The 20,767-nt window shown below is 45.4% G+C and overlaps 2 protein-coding genes across 4 annotated transcripts in view; one reads left to right on the top strand and one right to left on the bottom strand.

The window, feature by feature from the left end:
- ak3 (adenylate kinase 3) overlaps nucleotides 1-20,767 on the bottom strand; it is a 465,380-nt gene that overhangs the window by 276,908 nt on the left and 167,705 nt on the right. The gene's annotated exons all lie outside the window — the stretch shown is intronic.
- bcr (BCR activator of RhoGEF and GTPase) overlaps nucleotides 1-20,767 on the top strand; it is a 124,117-nt gene that overhangs the window by 85,324 nt on the left and 18,026 nt on the right. For all 3 annotated transcript variants that reach the window (XM_079524477.1, XM_079524478.1, XM_079524476.1), the window contains 7 exons: nucleotides 38-90; nucleotides 1,321-1,461; nucleotides 14,073-14,194; nucleotides 17,505-17,670; nucleotides 18,402-18,521; nucleotides 19,180-19,255; nucleotides 20,255-20,359. In XM_079524477.1, coding sequence (XP_079380603.1) covers nucleotides 38-90; nucleotides 1,321-1,461; nucleotides 14,073-14,194; nucleotides 17,505-17,670; nucleotides 18,402-18,521; nucleotides 19,180-19,255; nucleotides 20,255-20,359 — 783 coding nt within the window. The remainder of the gene's footprint in view (nucleotides 1-37; nucleotides 91-1,320; nucleotides 1,462-14,072; nucleotides 14,195-17,504; nucleotides 17,671-18,401; nucleotides 18,522-19,179; nucleotides 19,256-20,254; nucleotides 20,360-20,767) is intronic.

The raw sequence follows: 20,767 nt of genomic DNA, 5'->3' as shown, positions 1-20,767 counted from the left end.
AGAAACCAACGTGAATGATGTTCTTGCCTCTCCATAGCGTTGCTGTATAAACCGGTGGACAGAGTCACACGCAGCACGCTGGTGCTACATGTGAGTATATGAGCGAGCGCTATAATCCTGTCACTGGAACTCCTGCATCACAGCTGTCTTTACTTGTTCCTGATCACCTCGTCTCCGTCACCCATATAGAATGCAAAAGTATAGTTTCACCCAAGTGGTGTAAAGTAACTAAGTACTTTTACTTAAGTACTGTACTTAAGTAGAAATTTGAGGTATTTTAACTTTACTTGAGTACTTTTACTTTTCTATCGTTTGAAAACTTTAGTTACTAGTTACTTTGGCGGTTTTCATTTTGATTGGAAAACATACATTAACCACTTCAACCCTATACATTTCGGCCATTTGAAAATAGCCGATCTACAAGCCCACAATGCGTCGCAATGTGAGCTTGTAGATCTGCTATTTTCAATAGACTTTGTACACATTTTGAACTTGTGGGACATTCTGCAATATGAGTACTTTTACTTTTAGTACTTTAAGAACATTTTGATGCCGATACTTTTGTACTTTTACTCAAGTACATTTTCAATTCCGTACTTGTAACGGAGTAGTTCTAAATTGCAGTATTGGTACTTTTACTTAAGTAAAACAATTGAGTACTTTTTCCACCACTGGTTTCACCCATGCAAGGGTTTAGTCACCACAATAGAGCACCGAAGTCTGACGTCAAATATCGGTGGAGGGCGCAAATCCACGGGTTCATGTACTTTTTATTTGCATTGTAAAGGAGGATTTTTAGATCGCCTCATATAAGAACTGTGTTTGGAAAAATAAACATGTCATCGCGGCCGTTTCACTCATAGAATCAACTGGCTGAGAGAAAACGCTAATGTTACTGCTGCCGAATTAGTTACAACGACACAGAGACACCAGAGAAATGGTGAGATGAGCGAGTGACGTCAGGACTTCGGCGCTCTATTGTCATAGTAATAATGCTTAATGCTTTATGTTCTGAGCATATATAACACATTATCATTTGGGCTTGGGCTCCTTGTGTTTGTATTGAGAGAGTGGCGATCTCGCCGCAAAGCGGTGCACTATGGGCTATAGTTCCAAACACTGGAACTATCCCATTGAGATAGAATGAGCACTTCCGCATTGCCATTGTTACAATGGGAGTCAACGCTATAGTGTCGCCACTCTCCTATACTAGATTACTCTGGTCAGTCCTAATTAAGTGGGTTAAAACGTTTAAGATTCACTCTGACTGTTACAGAAAACTCTGAAAAGGTGTATTTGTGTGCTGTTGCTGTGCTGTAGGATCTACTGAAACACACGCCCTCCAGCCACCCCGACCACCCCCTACTGCAGGACGCACTGAGGATCTCTCAGAACTTCCTTTCCAGCATCAACGAGGAGACGACACCTCGCCGGCAGTCCATGACTGTCAAAAAGGGAGAGGTAACGGAGTTTTTTTCTTATCATTTTTATCCCACGATTTTGTAACCCATTTTTCACCCCCACACCCTCCGCCAACCTGGGGAGAGCAACGGACTTGAACTCATGCTTCCTTCATGCATGAGTGTCCAAGTTGCTCCTTTACACCTTGACAGGGGGGGAGTTTCCCTGGTTGGACAGCGCGTGGAAGGAACACGTTATTCCAACCAGTTCCTTTCCCCTCCATCAGGCGCCCCGGCTGGCCAGTGGGAGGCAGTTTAGGAGTCTGAAATCTAATATTTAACCACTTAATTAAAACCTCTGAGTATACTTAGTCAAACTGACATGAGTTGCAACGATCCAGTGTACACCTAGGGCCCTATCTTGCACGCCCGCTTATCCGTAGTCGGGTCTCGGGGGCAACAGCTCCACCAGAGAGCTCCAGACTTCCCTCTCCTCCAGAGCAACATTAGTAACTTCTTCCTGGGGGATCCCGAGGTGTTTCCAAGGCCAGTGAGTCGATGTAATCCCTCTGTGGCGTGCACGATACAGTATAGGGACCCCAAATGTCTTCCCCAAAAATAGCTGATCTACAGGTTGCTTGCTGCTGTTGGGATGGTTGCTTGATGATGCTTTTTTCTTTTGGCGAACATTCCCCCCAGAATAGGTTCAAACAGGCACCCAAAAAAAAGACTCTCAAACAAGTCGCATTCTGTGTGCTAAAAAGTTAAAAAAACGCCCATCTTTAGGGGAAATGTCCCTTTTTATTTGTCCCATTATAAACCCAAAATAAGTAGAAGTGCAACAGCTGATGTGCAAAAAAAAAGGTAAAACATTTGTTTTTCAGTAATAAAATGTCTTTAAAAGTGCAAATGTTCAGAACAACAAAGAGAACAAAACGAACACGGTTCACTAATAATGTATAGATGAGATACAACTTAGCCTACTACTTTCCCAACATTTTATGAATGAGCGACAACATTGAGCCTGCGTCTACATTAATAAATAATACAGAATAGAGCGTGCTATACACAGTTACACACACACACACACCGCTATGTAGCTTATAGACTGCTACGCTACAGCACTGATAGTTCTAGCTTAGATAGCTTAACGTGCTGCATTTCAAATAGCTAAAACCAGGGACACATGCTTTTAAAAATGCTCCTCTGTTCTCTCGCTTTCTCTCTGATCGATGGCGAATCCTCATCTCCTAGGACGCTTACGCAACACGCACGCACGCACTCGTCTCACGCGCACACACACGCACACACACACACACACACACATGACACACCACTCCCCCGCCATCACTTTCACCCCCGAGATGACTATACACTGACAGCCACATGAATGGCTGTCATTTGATTGACAGCTTGCGTGACACCGGCGTACATAATGCCTTGTAATGAGCCAGTATTCCTCTCTCTGACTGGAACATTCCAAATTAATTATTCATAAATGAAGGATGGCGGGGGGCGGGCCCAAATCATCCTTCTGTTTCCCAGAGGGTCATTACAGCATCCTCCCCATACACTGCCAGCATTGTATGTTGTCGGGGGCAGGAACCTCATATCTCCATATTTCAAATATGTTTTTATTTGGGGGTGGCTGGGTGGGTCACATGCAACCAAGTGTAAAATGACTTATAGTGACTCTCTTGTCCACTAGTCCCTTCCTAACATTTTAGTCTAGTTTTTATTTGTTGACGAAATTGTCGATATCTTTACTCTTAGTTTTAGTCATCATAGCTTCGTTTTTATTTAGTTTCCGTTTAGTTTTTGTCAGTTAAAAAAAATGTAGTCGACGAATATTTTATTTTATATTAGCATCACTGGTTTTGGACTTACAAGCTATCCCGGGACGGACATCGGTCTCATTCACTATTCACTCTCTTTCTCTCTATAACTAACCCATTTTAGGCGGGAACCCCATTTGGTGTTAGCATTATGTTATGCTTTAGCTATTGAAAAATAGCAGATCTACAAGCTCGTAGCGCGCCACCGAGTGGCGCGCTATGAGCTTGTAGGTCTGCTATTTTTGAAAAATCGAAGAACGACTGACATAGAAACATAGCTTTTTCAGAAAACTGTCAGGATGTAAAAGACTTTTAGAATCTGATCTCAGGTCAAAATGGGCTAATATGCAGACACACGCCGGCCTGCCCTGCCCTGCTATCCCCATAGGACCCATTTGCAGCCCGTCTGGCCAGACCACGTCCCTCCCCCCCCACCCAAAAAACGCTCACATGCACACACACACACACACACACACACACACACACACACACACACACACACACACACACACACACACACACACACACACACACACACACACAAACTGCTAATCAAATATTGATAATGGATACATGAAAGCAGCACATGGAAATCGATGGCGCTCATTATGGTGTGTGTGCCAGTGTGCCGTATAATCGTATGTGAGCATGCTTCAAGCTCTCTGTGGTCGGCAGCATTTTAAGCTCACAGGCTGCAGACAGCATGCAATGCTATGCTTACCTGTTTACAGGAATTTTCCATCAATTTCAATTCAATTTCAATTCAAAGGGCTTTATTGGCATGAGAAAACAAATACGTTTACATTGCCTAAGCGGAACGCACAATACAACAATACAATTTGTTGTATTTTCTATCATTGCTTGGTATTCTTCTATACCTGCAAGGCTTACAGGGACTAATGTCTTGCTGTAGCTGAGCGTTGTCCTAGCCATAGCCAATTAGTTGTGGTCCTCTCATCGGTTTAATGCTCTTTTTGACTCTTATTCCTAGTGCTTTCCTTAGTGGATGTACTCTGAGCCCCCCACCACATGTAGAAAAGGTACTTCCCTTAGTGGAAGTACTCTGAGCCCCCCACCACATGTAGAAAAGGTACTTATTAGGCCAAAAAGCGTTTATTTTTCCACCTGAAAAAAAAACATACTTTTAGTTACTCCACTGCGCCCTCTACCGATATTGCCAAGAGAAACCCCTCATACAGAATATTTTTCCTCCGGGTGGAAAAAAAATCCTTTTCTGGCCAAAAAGCACCTTTTATACGTGTGGTGGGGGGCTCAGAGTGCGTCCACTAAGGAAAGTAGGCTTTCTAATTGTATTGGTGAGAAGCAAAAGCGTTCTTTTTTTTATTTACTCTAAAGACGAGAGGCTGGTCTGCATTTATGCGAGCCCCGGAAGTCATGGGTAACATAGCTCTAAATGCGAGTTGCGACGACATTAGAGCTATGGACCAGAGCTGAGAGGCATTAGAGCTATGGACCAGAGCTGAGACCCGCCCTCTGTAACGCCATGTCTGCCTCTGGTCTTCAGATACATTTTGCACAAAGTTTCCTAATTCGTCCACTGCTGTTTGATCTGCAGCACTGATTAACCCATTCTGGACGGGAACCCCTGTTGGTGTTTTATCTATTGGAAAAATAGCAGATCTACAAGCTCACTCGGTGGCGCGCTACAAGCTTGTAGATCTGCTATTTTTGAAAAGTCGTGAAAATGTGGTGCAAATCTTTGAATATATATTCTTTCAGAGCGAACGTTTTTAACTCAAATCTTTGCTTCTGAGGGGTTCCTGGAATAACATATTTTCAGATGGGGGGTCTACGGCCAAATTCTGGGGGTCCTTGACATGAAAAAGGTTGAGCACCACTGACATAGAAACAGGGTTTTTCAGAAAAATGTCATGATTTTTTACATTTCGAAGTCAGGCCTAAATGGCATAATGTCATTTATTTGTGTGTGTCAGGATGAGTCTTGATGACAAAGGCAACATTATGTATACAAGTATATCCATAGGCAAGCACGCTAGCAGATAAACTGGAAACATTATTGCACTGTAAATAGGTCTCTTTTCCCTTCATCTTTATCCTTTTTAGTATAATAGTATTAGTTTACTATAATTAGATTAATATACACGATACTCAACACCAACACTTTATTTAGAACACACCCAAATCAAATCATATCATGGCAAATTGAATCATGCGTTTGACGTGTTCAATCAATTATTCAATTGAAAGCAAACCGCAAAAAACGATATTAGTTTTTCCTCTTCTACAAACATAAAAGTTACAAGTTGCAAGGCTGCATTCTGGAGTGTAGTCTGCCGCGCCGCGCGACACGTGCTAAGCTGTCATTCTCTGGCCCTCGTATTATATTATACCGTACTCATATTATTTCCCACCACGGAGGAAAGTCTGGTAAGACGGGCGGCGTCCACGTAGAATAAGGGCCTTTCTCGGCCCCACCCAAGGGGCCAGTGAGGCGCTCCAACGTTGAAGCTCTGGGCCCTAGTGGTAAGAGGAAGGACTGCAGGCGGACCCGTGCACGGACACATAGGACCATCACTCCCTACGTCACCCATACCTCACCCCGGACCTCAAATTTGAGGTCCGGAGGAGGTACTTCCGGCAGTCTTCCGGGTGCTTCAAAACGCCACTGAGCAACTTCATCGAAATTAATAGCTTGGGGGCGGGGCTAGTGCTCCAGTTCGGTCTCTATCCTTTATATACTCTATGGCCCCACCCCTCTCCCATTGTTTTTATTGTGTTTAGTTTCCAAGATGGCCGCAGCACCGGGAGGGGGTGGGGCGGAGGTGAGCGGGCGGGGTCGACATATGCCCTTACTGGGGCTGCCTTCACAAATTCAAGACACCTGTCTTGCGTTTGTCTTGTGTCTGTGTTTAATGGCCGCTCCAATGCATTTCCAATGGAAGCCCATTATGGTTCTATGGGGGGGAGGGGGGCAGAACACATCCATCAAAGCTGTGTCCAGACACAAGTCAGGTGTCAGACACATTATTATTATTGAATCATGCGCTCCTGTCCCTCCTTGTAACATCTAACACAGTGGTTCCCAAAGTGGGGTCCGGGGACCCCTATAGGGATCCTTGAGGGAGTTCCAGGGGGTCCCGACTCCCCAGCTAAATGATAGTTAGGAACCAAATGGACCCTTATGGGTCTGTAACTCAGAGAGTGTACAAATGGAACTAAATTGACCCTAACAGGTCCATATGTACGCTCTCAGAGTTAAATTAACTTATTATTTTATAATATACATTGTGGTCTAAGAGATAGAAATGACATTAACCCATTTTGGGCGGGAACCCCTTTTGGTGTTAGCATTATGTCATGCTTTAGCTATTGAAAAATAACAGTAGGTCTGTAGGTCTGCTATTTTTGAAAAATCGAAGAACGACTGACATAGAAACATAGCTTTTTCAGAAAACTGTCAGGATGTAGAAGACATTTTTAGAATCTGATCTCAGGTCAAAATGGGTTAAATGGGGGGTCCTTGAAATTAAACGGGTTGAGAATCACTGCTAGAGCCGTAAAAAAAAACTTCTCTTATGAGGGTCCCTGGCATATATTTTCAAATGGGGGGTCCGCGGGGCTGATTAGTATAAACTTGGGAGGTCCTCCTTGACGTGAAAAATGGAGTCTGGATGGATAGGACTTCCAACTAAGCCCTCATTCCTACTGTACATACTGTACTGTGTACATTAGCCTATAACCTGTACTTGTTCTCAGTGAAGTCGTGCATGAGCATGGTGGTGGTACGAGTGACCCCCAGGGGCCACGGCCCGGGCAGATGGAGGGAACAAACAGAAGCTGCTTAATTAAAATGCAAATGAGGCTGCTGTCAGAATCTTGAGTCCACCTCGCTTCCATTACCCCCCCCCCCCCCCCCCCGGCCGTATCTATTATCATATCTCTACCAGTGGTACGCAGCCAGGGGATGCTCTGGCTGCGTACCACTGGTAGAGATATGCTCTGGCTGCGTACCACTGGTAGAGATATGCTCTAGCTGCGTACCACTGGTAGAGATATGCTCTAGCTGCGTACCACTGGGAGAGATATGCTCTGGCTGCGTACCACTGGTAGAGATATGCTCTGGCTGCGTATACCACTGGGAGAGATATGCTCTGGCTGCGTTCCACTGGGAGAGATATGCTCTGGCTGCGTACCACTGGTAGAGATATGCTCTAGCTGCGTACCACTGGTAGAGATATGCTCTGGCTGCGTACCACTGGTAGAGATATGCTCTGGCTGCGTACCACTGGTAGAGATATGCTCTAGCTGCGTACCACTGGTAGAGATATGCTCTGGCTGCGTACCACTGGGAGAGATATGCTCTGGCTGCGTACCACTGGGAGAGATATGCTCTGACTGTGTAGTGCGTACCACTGGTAGAGATATGCTCTGGCTGCGTACCACTGGTAGAGATATGCTCTGGCTGCGTACCACTGGTAGAGATATGCTCTGGCTGCGTAGTGCGTACCACTGGGAGAGATATGCTCTGGCTGCGTAGTGCGTACCACTGGGAGAGATATGCTCTGGCTGCGTAGTGCGTACCACTGGTAGAGATATGCTCTGGCTGCGTACCACTGGTAGAGATATGCTCTGGCTGCGTACCACTGGTAGAGATATGCTCTGGCTGCGTACCACTGGTAGAGATATGCTCTGGCTGCGTACCACTGGTAGAGATATGCTCTGGCTGCGTTCCACTGGTAGAGATATGCTCTGGCTGCGTACCACTGGTAGAGATATGCTCTGGCTGCGTACCACTGGTAGAGATATGCTCTGGCTGCGTACCACTGGTAGAGATATGCTCTGGCTGCGTACCACTGGGAGAGATATGCTCTGGCTGCGTACCACTGGTAGAGATATGCTCTGGCTGCGTACCACTGGTAGAGATATGCTCTGGCTGCGTACCACTGGGAGAGATATGCTCTGGCTGCGTAGTGCGTACCACTGGTAGAGATATGCTCTGGCTGCGTACCACTGGTAGAGATATGCTCTGGCTGCGTACCACTGGGAGAGATATGCTCTGGCTGCGTAGTGCGTACCACTGGTAGAGATATGCTCTGGCTGCGTAGTGCGTACCACTGGGAGAGATATGCTCTGGCTGCGTAGTGCGTACCACTGGGAGAGATATGCTCTGGCTGCGTACCACTGGGAGAGATATGCTCTGGCTGCGTATACCACTGGGAGAGATATGCTCTGGCTGCGTATACCACTGGGAGAGATATGCTCTAGCTGCGTACCACTGGTAGAGATATGCTCTGGCTGCGTACCACTGGGAGAGATATGCTCTGGCTGCGTATACCACTGGGAGAGATATGCTCTGGCTGCGTATACCACTGGGAGAGATATGCTCTGGCTGCGTATACCACTGGGAGAGATATGCTCTGGCTGCGTATACCACTGGGAGAGATATGCTCTGGCTGCGTACCACTGGGAGAGATATGCTCTGGCTGCGTATACCACTGGGAGAGATATGCTCTGGCTGCGTATACCACTGGTAGAGATATGCTCTAGCTGCGTATACCACTGGGAGAGATATGCTCTGGCTGCGTACCACTGGTAGAGATATGCTCTGGCTGCGTACCACTGGTAGAGATATGCTCTGGCTGCGTACCACTGGTAGAGATATGCTCTGGCTGCGTACCACTGGTAGAGATATGCTCTGGCTGCGTACCACTGGTAGAGATATGCTCTGGCTGCGTATACCACTGGGAGAGATATGCTCTGGCTGCGTACCACTGGTAGAGATATGCTCTGGCTGCGTACCACTGGTAGAGATATGCTCTGGCTGCGTACCACTGGTAGAGATATGCTCTGGCTGCGTACCACTGGTAGAGATATGCTCTGGCTGCGTACCACTGGTAGAGATATGCTCTGGCTGCGTATACCACTGGGAGAGATATGCTCTGGCTGCGTACCACTGGTAGAGATATGCTCTGGCTGCGTACCACTGGTAGAGATATGCTCTGGCTGCGTACCACTGGTAGAGATATGCTCTGGCTGCGTACCACTGGTAGAGATATGCTCTGGCTGCGTACCACTGGTAGAGATATGCTCTGGCTGCGTACCACTGGGAGAGATATGCTCTTATGTGTTACAGTAGATACTGTAATAGCCAATTTGAGGTGCAACTGTTCCATCAAACTAATCGTTTTTTGAGTTGACGCATTTCGCAATTCAATGTCTCTCTAAGAAGCAATGGAATAAAATGCAATGCACTGCTGGATGCACCTACAGTGCACACGCATACACACACATACACACGCATACACACACACACACACACGCGCACACGCACAAACATACAAATGCACAGATAAAGTATGATTTCTGCATGATTTCATGCAGAAACAAAACATGCATTCACATTTTACCCCACACACACGCACGCACGCACACACACACGCACACGCACACACACCTACAGTATATGCCTTATGCGAGCCCATGGCTGCACACATGCACACTCATTGCAGTGCGATGCACATTGCGTATTCCGTTGCCCCACTCACCCTTTTATGCAGATGTGTGCGGATGCTGAGAGCACAGATGCTCCTCAAAGCATGCACTCTAAAAATAGATACGGCCCTTTTGTAAATTGATGCATTTTCGCGCGCACACACACGCACACACGCACACGCACACGCACACACGCGCCTCCAGGAAGGCCCTTTAAGGAGTCGGTCAATATTTAATCGGCGTTGTCAGCGTGCTCAGCCTCTCTACAGCAGTGCTGGTGTTCTAGTCAGCGATTATGAGAGATGGCCAAAGTCATATTATTGTGCTCCGTCTTTTTGGTCATCTTATGTGCAGAGATTGAGCTTGTTTGATGAAGGAGATGTGTTGTCGGTTTGTAGGTCTGCTATTTTTTAAGAATCGTGAAAATGTGGGCGCAAATCTTTTTGAATATAATATTCTTTCAGCGCGAACGTTTTTTAACTCAAATCTTTGAATATAATATTCTTTCAGAGCGAACGTTTTTTAACTCAAATCTTTGCTTCTGTGGGGTCCCTGGAACAACGTATTTTCAGATGGGTCAAATACAGATAATTCTGGGGGGTCCTTGACATGGAACAGGTTGAGCACCACTGACATAGAAACATGGGTGGGGTTTCAGAAAACCTTTTAAGGTTTAGAAGACTTTATTTATTTATTTTTTGGAATCGGCCTCAGTTCTAAAGCTGTCTGTCTGTCTGTCTGTCTGTCTGTCTGTCTGTCTGTTCTGCTGCCAACATTTTATGTCCACCATACTGTATACAGTTGAGACCTTTTTTCTCTGTCTGCCACGCACGCACATGCACACACGCACGCACGCGCAGACACGCACGCACACACACACTGATTGATGCACCGTGGCCTATGGGGGAGGTGGTGGGGAAGTGAATGAGGATGTATGATGCATGCTAACATCACCATCACAACCCCCCACCCACACACACACACACACACACACACACACACACACACACACACACACACACACACACACACACACACACACACACACACACACACACACACCAGTAAGAGGAATAGAGCCTGTACCCTACAGGACAGATTGCAGCAGTGTTGTTTTTGGGGAAAGTACAGCGCGGGATACGATTGGCTGTGATCAGCTGTGATGTCATGCTCCGTGGCCTTGCTGTCTGTCGGGGCACGGTGAGGTTGACTGGAGAAGGTGGGAGGGAGCGCAAGCGTAGTGGTGTGTGTGTGTGCTTGCTTGCGTGGTCCATGGGTGTGTGTGTGTGTGTGTGTGTGTGTGTGTGTGTGCCGCGTGCGTGGTCCATGGGGAGCTGTGTGTGTGCGCGTGCGCGTTGCCTCGGGGCATGACTTCATTATATCCATTCATTCCAATAGAACTCAAAAAGCACAGCATTGGCGGAGTTGTGTATGTTGTGCCTGATCTCCAAGTAGTTGATAGCAGATCATAGCAGACTATACAAGCCCGTTGTGAGCTTGTAGGTCTGCTATTTATGTTCTGTTTTGCACGACACAATGTGCACCCGAGTATAAATGAGGCATTACTCATGCTTCGTGTCTTTAGTTTAACCCGTTCAGGACTGAGACCAGATTCTAACAAAATGTCTTCTTAAATCATGACAGTTTTCTGAAAAAATATCTGTTTGTGGTTCTCAAACTATTTCATGTCAAGGACCCCCAAAAAAAAGGACCCCCAAAAAAAATGATATGTAATTGTCCCGTTGACTCCCCCATCTGAAAATAATGTTGTTCCAGGAGAAGCAAAGATTTGAGTTCAAAAACGTCTCCTCCGAAAGAATACATTGTTCAAAAGGTTTGCGCCCACATTTAGAAGATTTTTCTAAAAAAATAGCAGATCTATACAAAGCTCGCAGCGCGGCACCGAGTGCCGCGCTGCGAGCTTGTAGATCTGCTATTTTTCAACAGCTAAAGTAAAACATAATCTTTTATTAAAACACCAAAAAGGGGTTCCCGTCCAGTACGGGTTAAGATTCTACTGGTGCACTGTGTGAGTCAGGGCTGACCTCCTTTTGAGTCTGTTTGGAGCCTCTCTCACTTCCCTGTGTTGCTTTTTCTTTGAAAGGTAACTGACCCTTTTCTGCCAAATGTGTTAATCACGTCCTTTAACCCATAGATATTTTAAAAAATCACACCCGTGTGAACTGAGTGGTGCAACTCCCCCCCCCCCCCCCCCCCCCTCTCTCTCTCTCTTATTATTAGCAGGCAACAGCACTATCCCTCTCTCTCTCTGTTTCTGGCACAACAGCGCCCCTACTGGTACTCATGAGTCACACATGAGTCACAAACATAGTCACAAACATAGGTTAACGTCACAGACATTGCTGTTCCTTGGAGTGGTTGCACCACTCAAAACATAGATGCCTCACTGGCCGCTGCAGTTCGTTGGAGCGATGTGTGTTGAAGGAGGTGCGGAAGAATTTACATTGGGGAGAGGAAGTACACCGGAAGTGTGGAAGGCACGTTACGTCATGCTGCCACTCAAGTGATTACTGGCCAATCACAGCGCATCTTTTCCCGGGACTTACAGACCCGAACATGCGCTCTGTGTGACGCACGCTCATGCTTCCGCGGGGCTTCGCAAAGGAATCTCGGGGGAAAGTTCCCCCCCCCCCCCCCCAGAAGCAAAGATTTGAGTTAAAAACGTTTCTGAAAGAATACATATTCAAAGATTTGCGCCACATTTTCAAGATTTAAAAAAAAAATTGCAGATCTACCAGCTCGTAGCGCGCTACGAGCTTGTTGATCCGCTATTTTTTCAATACCTAAAGTCTAACATAATGCTTAAAACACCAAAAGGGGTTCCCGTTCCAGAATGGGTTAACCAGGACAACGTTAGAGCTATGCAGCAGCGCACAAGGATCAAACCGTATTATTGATTTATTATCCATACCTATTTATTTAACATTATAGTTGTCAGCAGCTCCTGTCCTTACAACAACACCATAAGTGCCCTCTTCTGACAAATACGTCCCTCTTGATTCATTTCATCTGGCTTCCATAAGGCTGTCGGCAACACATTGTTGCCAACAGCTCTTGTGGTGTGAATTTGGAAGTGAAAAACGGCCACTTTAATTGATCTGGAGGACTGATCTACATTGAGTTATTGATCTGGAGGACTGATCTACATTGAGTTATTGATTTGGAGGACTGATCTACATTGAGTTATTGATCTGGAGGACTGATCTACATTGAGTTATTGATCTGGAGGACTGATCTACATTGAGTTATTGATCTGGAGGACTGATCTACATTGAGTTATTGATCTGGAGGACTGATCTACATTGAGTTATTGATCTGGAGGACTGATCTACATTGAGTTATTGATCTGGAGGACTGATCTACATTGAGTTATTGATTTGGAGGACTGATCTACATTGAGTTATTGATCTGGAGGACTGATCTACATTGAGTTATTGATCTGGAGGACTGATCTACATTGAGTTATTGATCTGGAGGACTGATCTACATTGAGTTATTGATCTGGAGGACTGATCTACATTGAGTTATTGATCTGGAGGACTGATCTACATTGAGTTATTGATCTGGAGGACTGATCTACATTGAGTTATTGATCTGGAGGACTGATCTACATTGAGTTATTGACCACATGGTCAGTAGAAATGACCCCACGCTCTCTGTGTTGTGCACGACGTGCACGTCGTGCACACATAGACGTCAAAGGGGGCTTCAGCCCCTGCCCCATTTACCCGTCTGTAAAACAACTGCCCTTTCCAGACCACGAATGCAGCATTTATACTATGGTGAAAGAAATGCACATGCCCCTCCTTTCCATGCCATACCGGAAGGCAACATTCAGGGCTCCATTTTCGTCACCGCTAAACCCCTTATCCCTACATTTATTTATTTTTTACTATTTTGAACAAACATTTTTGAATAGTTCAACTAGCCAATCTACATTGACATGTTGTGAGCTGGTATAGACTGGCCATTTTAACTATTCAAAAATGTTTAGCAAAATAGTAAAAAAAAAAAAAGGTCAAAGAAGTTTAGGGATAAGGGGTTTAGCGATGACGAAAATGGAGCCCTCAGTCTCCTGAACTTGAACGCAGCATTTTGCGTTGAACAAATTTGTTTAGAAATCCAAGTCGTTACACACCGCAGCTCCAACTTGCTAAAGAGTGCTGGGTTGCGACCCTGAAAATAGCTGATCTACAAGCTCTCAACGCGTCGCAGCGCGACGCGTTGTGAGCTTGTAGATCTGCTATTTTCGCTATTTTCTTTCGTCCAAAAGTGCCCTCTTAAGAGGATTTCATCCCCTGCCTCTCTAACATTCTCTGCATGTGGTGTTGTGTTGCTGCAGAACCGCCAGCTGCTGAAGGACAGCTACATGGTGGAGCTGGTGGAGGGAGCCAGGAAGCTACGGCACGTCTTCCTCTTCACTGACCTGCTGCTCTGCGCCAAACTCAAGAAGCAGATCGGAGGGTAAGGGGATTGACCCGATGAGTTGTGCTATAGCTACAGTATCTTAACCACACATGTTTACAATTTGGTACGTTTTGAATGGCATGTTGCAGATCGGCCTTTATTGTCTCCACCAGGGCGAAGGCATGGGGAGAGAGTACGTTTTGCACTCCGTCCGTGTGTGTGTCCGTCCGTCCGTCCGTCTGTGTACAGTTAATTTTTGAGGGGCGCTAGCACCTCCTATATACACAGGTTTAATGTTTGTCTTTAGTTCAAAGTTTGTTTAGTAAACTCTTGTAAAGATTTGGCTTTTGGTGACTAGTTTCTGAATGTTGCTGTGGTGGTAGGTATGGGTATAAGGTTTTCAAAAAGCTGTGCAAACGCGTTGGGCGCGCCCCCCCTAGTTGTCTGTTTGCACAGACTCAAATATTGGATACGTATAGGTATGGTTGAAAACCAAAATAATTGAAAGAGATTTTCAATGGGGGGGGACAGGGTCCCTCCATCCCACACAAGCGATACTTCTGTCCCTCAAATGAACAGTTTGGATCTGGAGCTCTCAAAAACAGAATCTTTACAATGCATAATAATGTACGGTTGCCCCGGGGAGCACAGACATAGTCACTGACCACATAATTGCTACATAGTACAGTACATCATCCGGGTTTGAATTCTGTTCAGAACAATCATCATCATAAACAAACAAACAAATAACAACAAAATAATCATTAAATACATTATTTTTACGTTAAATTACATCTGCGTGCCCCCTCCCTTTGTCCTCTCTCTCTCTCTCTCACTCTCTCGCTCTCACTCCCTCTCTCTTGCTCTCGCACTCCCTCTCTCTCTCTCTCTCTCTCACTCCCTCTCTCTCTCTCTCGCTCTCACTCTCACTCTCTCTCTCTCTCTCTCTCTCTCTCGCGCTCTCGCTCTCACTCCCTCTCTCTCTCTCTCTCTCTCTCTCTTGCTCTCACTCCCTCTCGCTCTCACTCTCACTCTCACTCTCTCTCTCTCTCTCTCTCTCTCTCTCTCTCTCTCTCTCACTCCCACTCTCCCTTTCATACCTTCTCAATCAATGCAGTCTCTCCCTTGGCTCCTTTGTCTTACTCCCCCCCCCCCCCCCCCTCCATTTCTCCTTGCATGCCCCCTTTGTCCTTCTCTCATTCCCTTACACCCAGTGTTGTTTTCGTCGACTAATACTAAGACGAAAAAAAGGTTGGTCGACTTTTTTCACTGAGGAAAACTAAATGGAAACTAAATGAAAACTATAAGCTATGATGACTCTTAACACTTAGCGCGCCATTGCCGACGATTAAAGTCAATTGAAGCCTAATTTTGATACTGACGCTTAACGCCATTGTCGACGGCCTTCGGCAATTGAGCTTTTATAGCGCGTTCGATTGCTTGAGCCAAAATGCTACTCACGTTAGCCGGTTAGCTAGCTGTGTTGTTAGCAGTGGCGGACCGTGCCGAAATGAACTACGCCTTCAACACAACCCCCCCCCCACATGAGTGTGGAACTGAACCACACTCATATCAGATCAGGCTCTGTAATATCCCAGCTATGCTGCACCGGCGGGGACTAAACACACGCAGCGCACGCAGCGCACGCACGCACACACACACACACACACACACACACACACACACACACACACTCAAGTGGCTCCACAGCGCACAGCCACATGAGACTCGGCCACACACACACTGTGGGCACGGACAACCACAAGTCCTGAAGTCCACAACCATAGCCTATAAAACGATCAATCATCAATAAACTGCGTCGCATCGCGATCGCATGTATATAAATATTATATATAAAGATTCTTACCATGGCTGCCTGCATCATACCAATGGTCGACCCTGCAAGCTTTTCTTGAAGTCCTTCCTTCTCGAAAAATGCTTTGACTGTAAATCCACCACTAAATCTGTTTCTTCTCCTCCTTCAGCCGTTTTCCGCGTTTGTTTGTGAGTTAAATCTATTTAGCTCCTCAATCAACCCACATATGGGAACTCGCGCAGAAAGTTTGAAAGACCCAGTTCTCTTTTCTCATTTGACAATATTTCCCCCAGCAATGGGATCCAAGCAAGACGTTTACGTCACCAAAGGCCTGCTAGCTGGCGCTGGAACTTGAAAGAAACGCCCAGCAGGGCAAACTCGAAATCTGATTGGCTAAGGAACCTGTCAATCTCTATATTGCTCCCCATTCATTTCAACAGCAAGGGGATTCACTGGAGTTTCTGCAGGCCTCCCGGTAGAGAATTTTACCCGGAGACAACACAAGGGAATAATCTCATTGGTTAAAAAAAAACAAGGGCTGTTGTACCTGCACAGAATGGAAGCAGAGCATCCAGCCTGTCTGAGTGAGAAACAGTGCAGTGGCAGCGAAATAAATATAATATTATAATTATATATAATATTATAGATAATATAATATTTTTTAAAAATAAAAACGTATTATAAAATAAAATAAATTTCTGCATCAGGCAAGTGGGCCTGCAGAGAAGGCCTTGCTGGCCCTGACGGCACACCACTGGTTGTTAGCACAGCACTGGATCGCCCATCTTAGATCGTCGTCGCCATAATAATCCATTCTATCCATTTCTTTCAATCGCCTGTATCTCCTATTCCTTGTCCCAGATGGCATTTTGGTCAAAACAGCGTTTCTTTGACGGCACAGATCGGACGATGTAGAGCTCTCCAGAGCTCCGGTCTGGCTTCAGATGGTAAACAAGGCCTGTCCGCTCCGTGAGTCTGTGTAGCTTCCTAGGTTATGACTACTGCTCATGGACCGGAAATGGCGGCTTTTCAAAATAAGAGCTCAAATTAAAAAAATGCTGGCGTGAATTAGATCCTAATTTTTCAATAAATGCTAGCGGCCTAAGTGTTAAACTAAGACTAAATATGTTGACAATTTCATCAACAAATAAAAACTAGACGAAAATGTTATAGGAAGGGACTAGTGGACTAAGAGATCCAGTATAAATCAAAGACAAAATCATTTTACACTTTGTTGCATGCTGAAAATAGCCGATCTACAAGCCTACAAGCTTGTAGATCAGCTATTTTCAGCAAGTGTAAAATCAGCCATTAAAATGCATCTTAGTCGACTAAATCAACTGTAGATTTGGTTGACTAAAATCTTATGACATTTTAGTCGACTAAAACTAGACTAACACTAAGACATTCCAGGTGACTAAAACGTGACTAAAACGTAATGAAAACGTTTCAAAAGACTATGACAAATGATAAAAAAATAAATAAATGTGCTGCCAAAATCAACACTGCTTATACCCCCCCCCCCCCCTTTGTTTGGTGTCCCCGCTGCAGTAAAAGCCAGCAGTACGACAGTAAGTGGTACATCCCCCTGTCCGAGCTGACCTCCCAGTGTCCCGAGGAGGCGGAGCCGCTCACCATCCCCCAGGTGCCTGACGAGGAGCTGGACGCCATGAAGGTCAAGATCTCCCACCTCCGCAGTGAGATCCAGAGAGAGAAGGTAAAGGTTAATCATTTAAGCGATGTTAATAACACCAGAGAGAGGGTCGTTCTTTTATCGTCATTAACGCACGCCTAGCTTCGGGGCCACGGGAACGAGGTATAAGCACAGGCCGAGGTCCGAAAGGCATCGCAGAGGTGGGATTATAGGGCTGTGAATCTTTGAGTGTCCCACGATTCGATTCGATTCCGATTCTTGGGGGTCACGATAAGATTCAACTCTATTCTCAATCCAAAAACGATTCTCTATTCAAAATGGTTCTCGATTCAATACTACAATACAGCTGTGCTGAACTGAAGTGACTAGTACTGACTACAGTAACTTGAAAATGACTGAAGACATGATGTTTACTGTGATTAGGCTAAGCTTACATTTCATATCACAAACACCATGTAGTGAAAACTAGGGCATTAAGCAAACTAGTCGACTATTCAACTAGTCGACTAGTAAATCCACTAGTCGGCCTTGTTGGTACTAGTTGACTTGTTGATAAGAAGAAAAAAAGGTTTTTTTTGTGTTGTTTTTTTCCCCCGATTTTGTAGGCCTCAAGATCAGGTAGATTATTATAGTCACCAATGTACACAGTTTTTTTTTTGCAGTGGGACGCGTTGTGGGCTTGTAGATCAGCTATAGTCATATGATTTCAGAGAGCCAACAAAGGCTCTAAGGTGATTGATCTCTGATTTCAGAGAGCCAACAAAGGCTCTAAGGTGATTGATCTCTGATTTCAGAGAGCCAACAAAGGCTCTAAGGTGATCGAGCGTCTCAGGAAGAAGCTGTCGGAGCAGGAGTCTCTGCTCCTGCTGACCTCCCCCGGCACGGCCCTGAGACTGCACAACAGGAACGGCAAGGTCAGTCAGTCAGGATAACACCTTGCATGCTTTAACCCACTTAGACCTGACGTCGAAATTAAAAAAAAAAAAAGTCTTCTAAATCCTGACACTTTTCTAAAATACCCTATCAGTGGTGCTCAATATTTCATGTCAAGGACCCCAGAAATTATATGTAATTGGGCCACCGACCCCCATCTGAACATATGTTGTTCCAGGGACCCCCTGGAAGCAAAGATTTGATTAAAAAACGTTCGATTTGCGCCACATTTTCACGATTTTTCAAAAATAGCAGATCTACAAGCTCATAGCACGGCACTCGGTGCCGCGCTATGAGCTTGTAGATCTGCTATTTTTGAATAGCTAAAGCATAACATAATGCTTAAAACACCAAAAGGGGTTCCTGTCTAGAATAGGTTAACCCATTTAGACCCGAGCTCGATTCTACAAATGCCTTCTAAATCCTGACAGTCTTCTGAAAGACCCTATGTTTCTATGTCAGTGGTTCTTTCTATGCAGTGCATGGTGACATGAAATAGTTTGAAAACCACTGATAGAAACATAGCGGTTTTTCAGAACTGATCATGATTTAGAAGACATTTTGTAGAATCTGGTCTCAGTCCTATAAAATGGGTCAAACCACAGATTAATTTGTGCTGCTTTGCTGTGTGTATTTCAGAGCTACAGCTTCTTGATTGCATCCGACTATGAACGTGCCGAGTGGAAGGAGATGATCCAGGAACAGCAGAAGAAATGTAAGGATTCCATATTATAGAACAACTGTTATTGGCTGGGTTTCCCAAACGCATAATGTGTAAGACTTGTAGTGCCGCACATGCTCAGTTGCTCCGCTAGGCTGCACACAGAAGCCTGTGAACATAGACATTTCGTGCATAGATGTGCCACGCAATGGTAGGCCTCAGGCCTGAGGCCTGGTATGGTAGGCCTCAGGCCTCAGGTATACCATTCTGAAATTTAATTTAATAATATTTGGACAGCTGACATTAGGCTATCTTTACTCTTAAAAAAAAAGCAAGGAAAGCAAGGAAGCAAAGATTTGAGTTAAAATGTTCGCTCTGAAAGAATATACATTCAAAGATTTGCGCCACATTTTCACGATTTTTCAAAAATAGCAGATCTACAAGCTACGAGCTTGTAGATCTGCTATTTATAGCTAAAGTATAGCATAATAGCTAAAGTATAACATAATGCTTACAACACCAAATGGGGTTCCCGCAGAATGGGTTAACCACTTTTCAACCTATCTTCATATAATAGGTCCTCACTAATAATCTACTCAGTCTGTGTCTCATAGGAGGGCTATGGGCAGTTCAGAAACCAATCTGTGTCTCATAGGAGGGCTGTGGACAGTTCAGAAACCAATCTGTGTCTCATAGGAGGGCTGTTGGGCAGTTCAGAAACCAGTCTGTGTCTCATAGGAGGGCTGTGGGCAGTTCAGAAACCAATATGTGTCTCATAGGAGGGCTGTGGGCAGTTCAGAAACCAATCTGTGTCTCATAGGAGGGCTGTGGGCAGTTCAGAAACCAATCTGTGTCTCATAGGAGGGCTGTGGGCAGTTCAGAAACCAGAGGACCTATTATATGAAGATAGGTTGACAAGTGGTGAAGTGGTCCTCTTAAGAGACATGTACACATGTACAAACTGCTTCCTTAAATATAGACTGTATATTTTCTATTGTACATTAAAAACACCTGACCTCCGTGACAATGTCAACCCATGGCTTTTTCTTGCAGGCGTTAAGAGTTTGTCTTTGACTTCCATGGAATTGCAAATGCTGACCAATTCCTGTGTCAAACTGCAGACCGTTCACCACATCCCACTCACCGTTAACAAAGAAGGTATACCTGTCTCCGCCTTTCTCACTGTGCGTGCGTGCGTGCGTGCGTGCGTGCGTGCGTGCGTGCGTGCGTGCGTGCGTGCGTGCGTGCGTGCGTGCGTGCGTGCGTGCGTGCGTGCGTGCGTGCGTGCGTGCGTGCGTGCGCGAGAGAAACATACTGTATTCCTGTGTCAGGCCGGGCAGTTTTCCAGTGCTCCAGTACTCATGCTCAATTTACCAGAAATTATATATCACGGGGATAATTTATGGATGCCCAACCAACCACACAGCTTTCATGTTTAAAGTTCCCGGTCGCCGGTTCCTCAATGAATGCAGAGAATAGACATGAAATGTTGTAATGATGATGACAGTGGTAGTGGTGAGGATGATGAAGATGGTGATGTCGGTGAGAAAAGTACATTAATGCAGC

Source organism: Electrona antarctica (genome assembly GCF_951216825.1).
Source record: "Electrona antarctica genome assembly, chromosome: 16".
In the NCBI taxonomy this organism is placed as follows: Eukaryota; Metazoa; Chordata; class Actinopteri; order Myctophiformes; family Myctophidae; genus Electrona; species Electrona antarctica.
The sequence above is the reverse complement of the archived record's forward strand: the minus strand, read 5'-3'. Positions and strand labels throughout refer to the sequence as shown.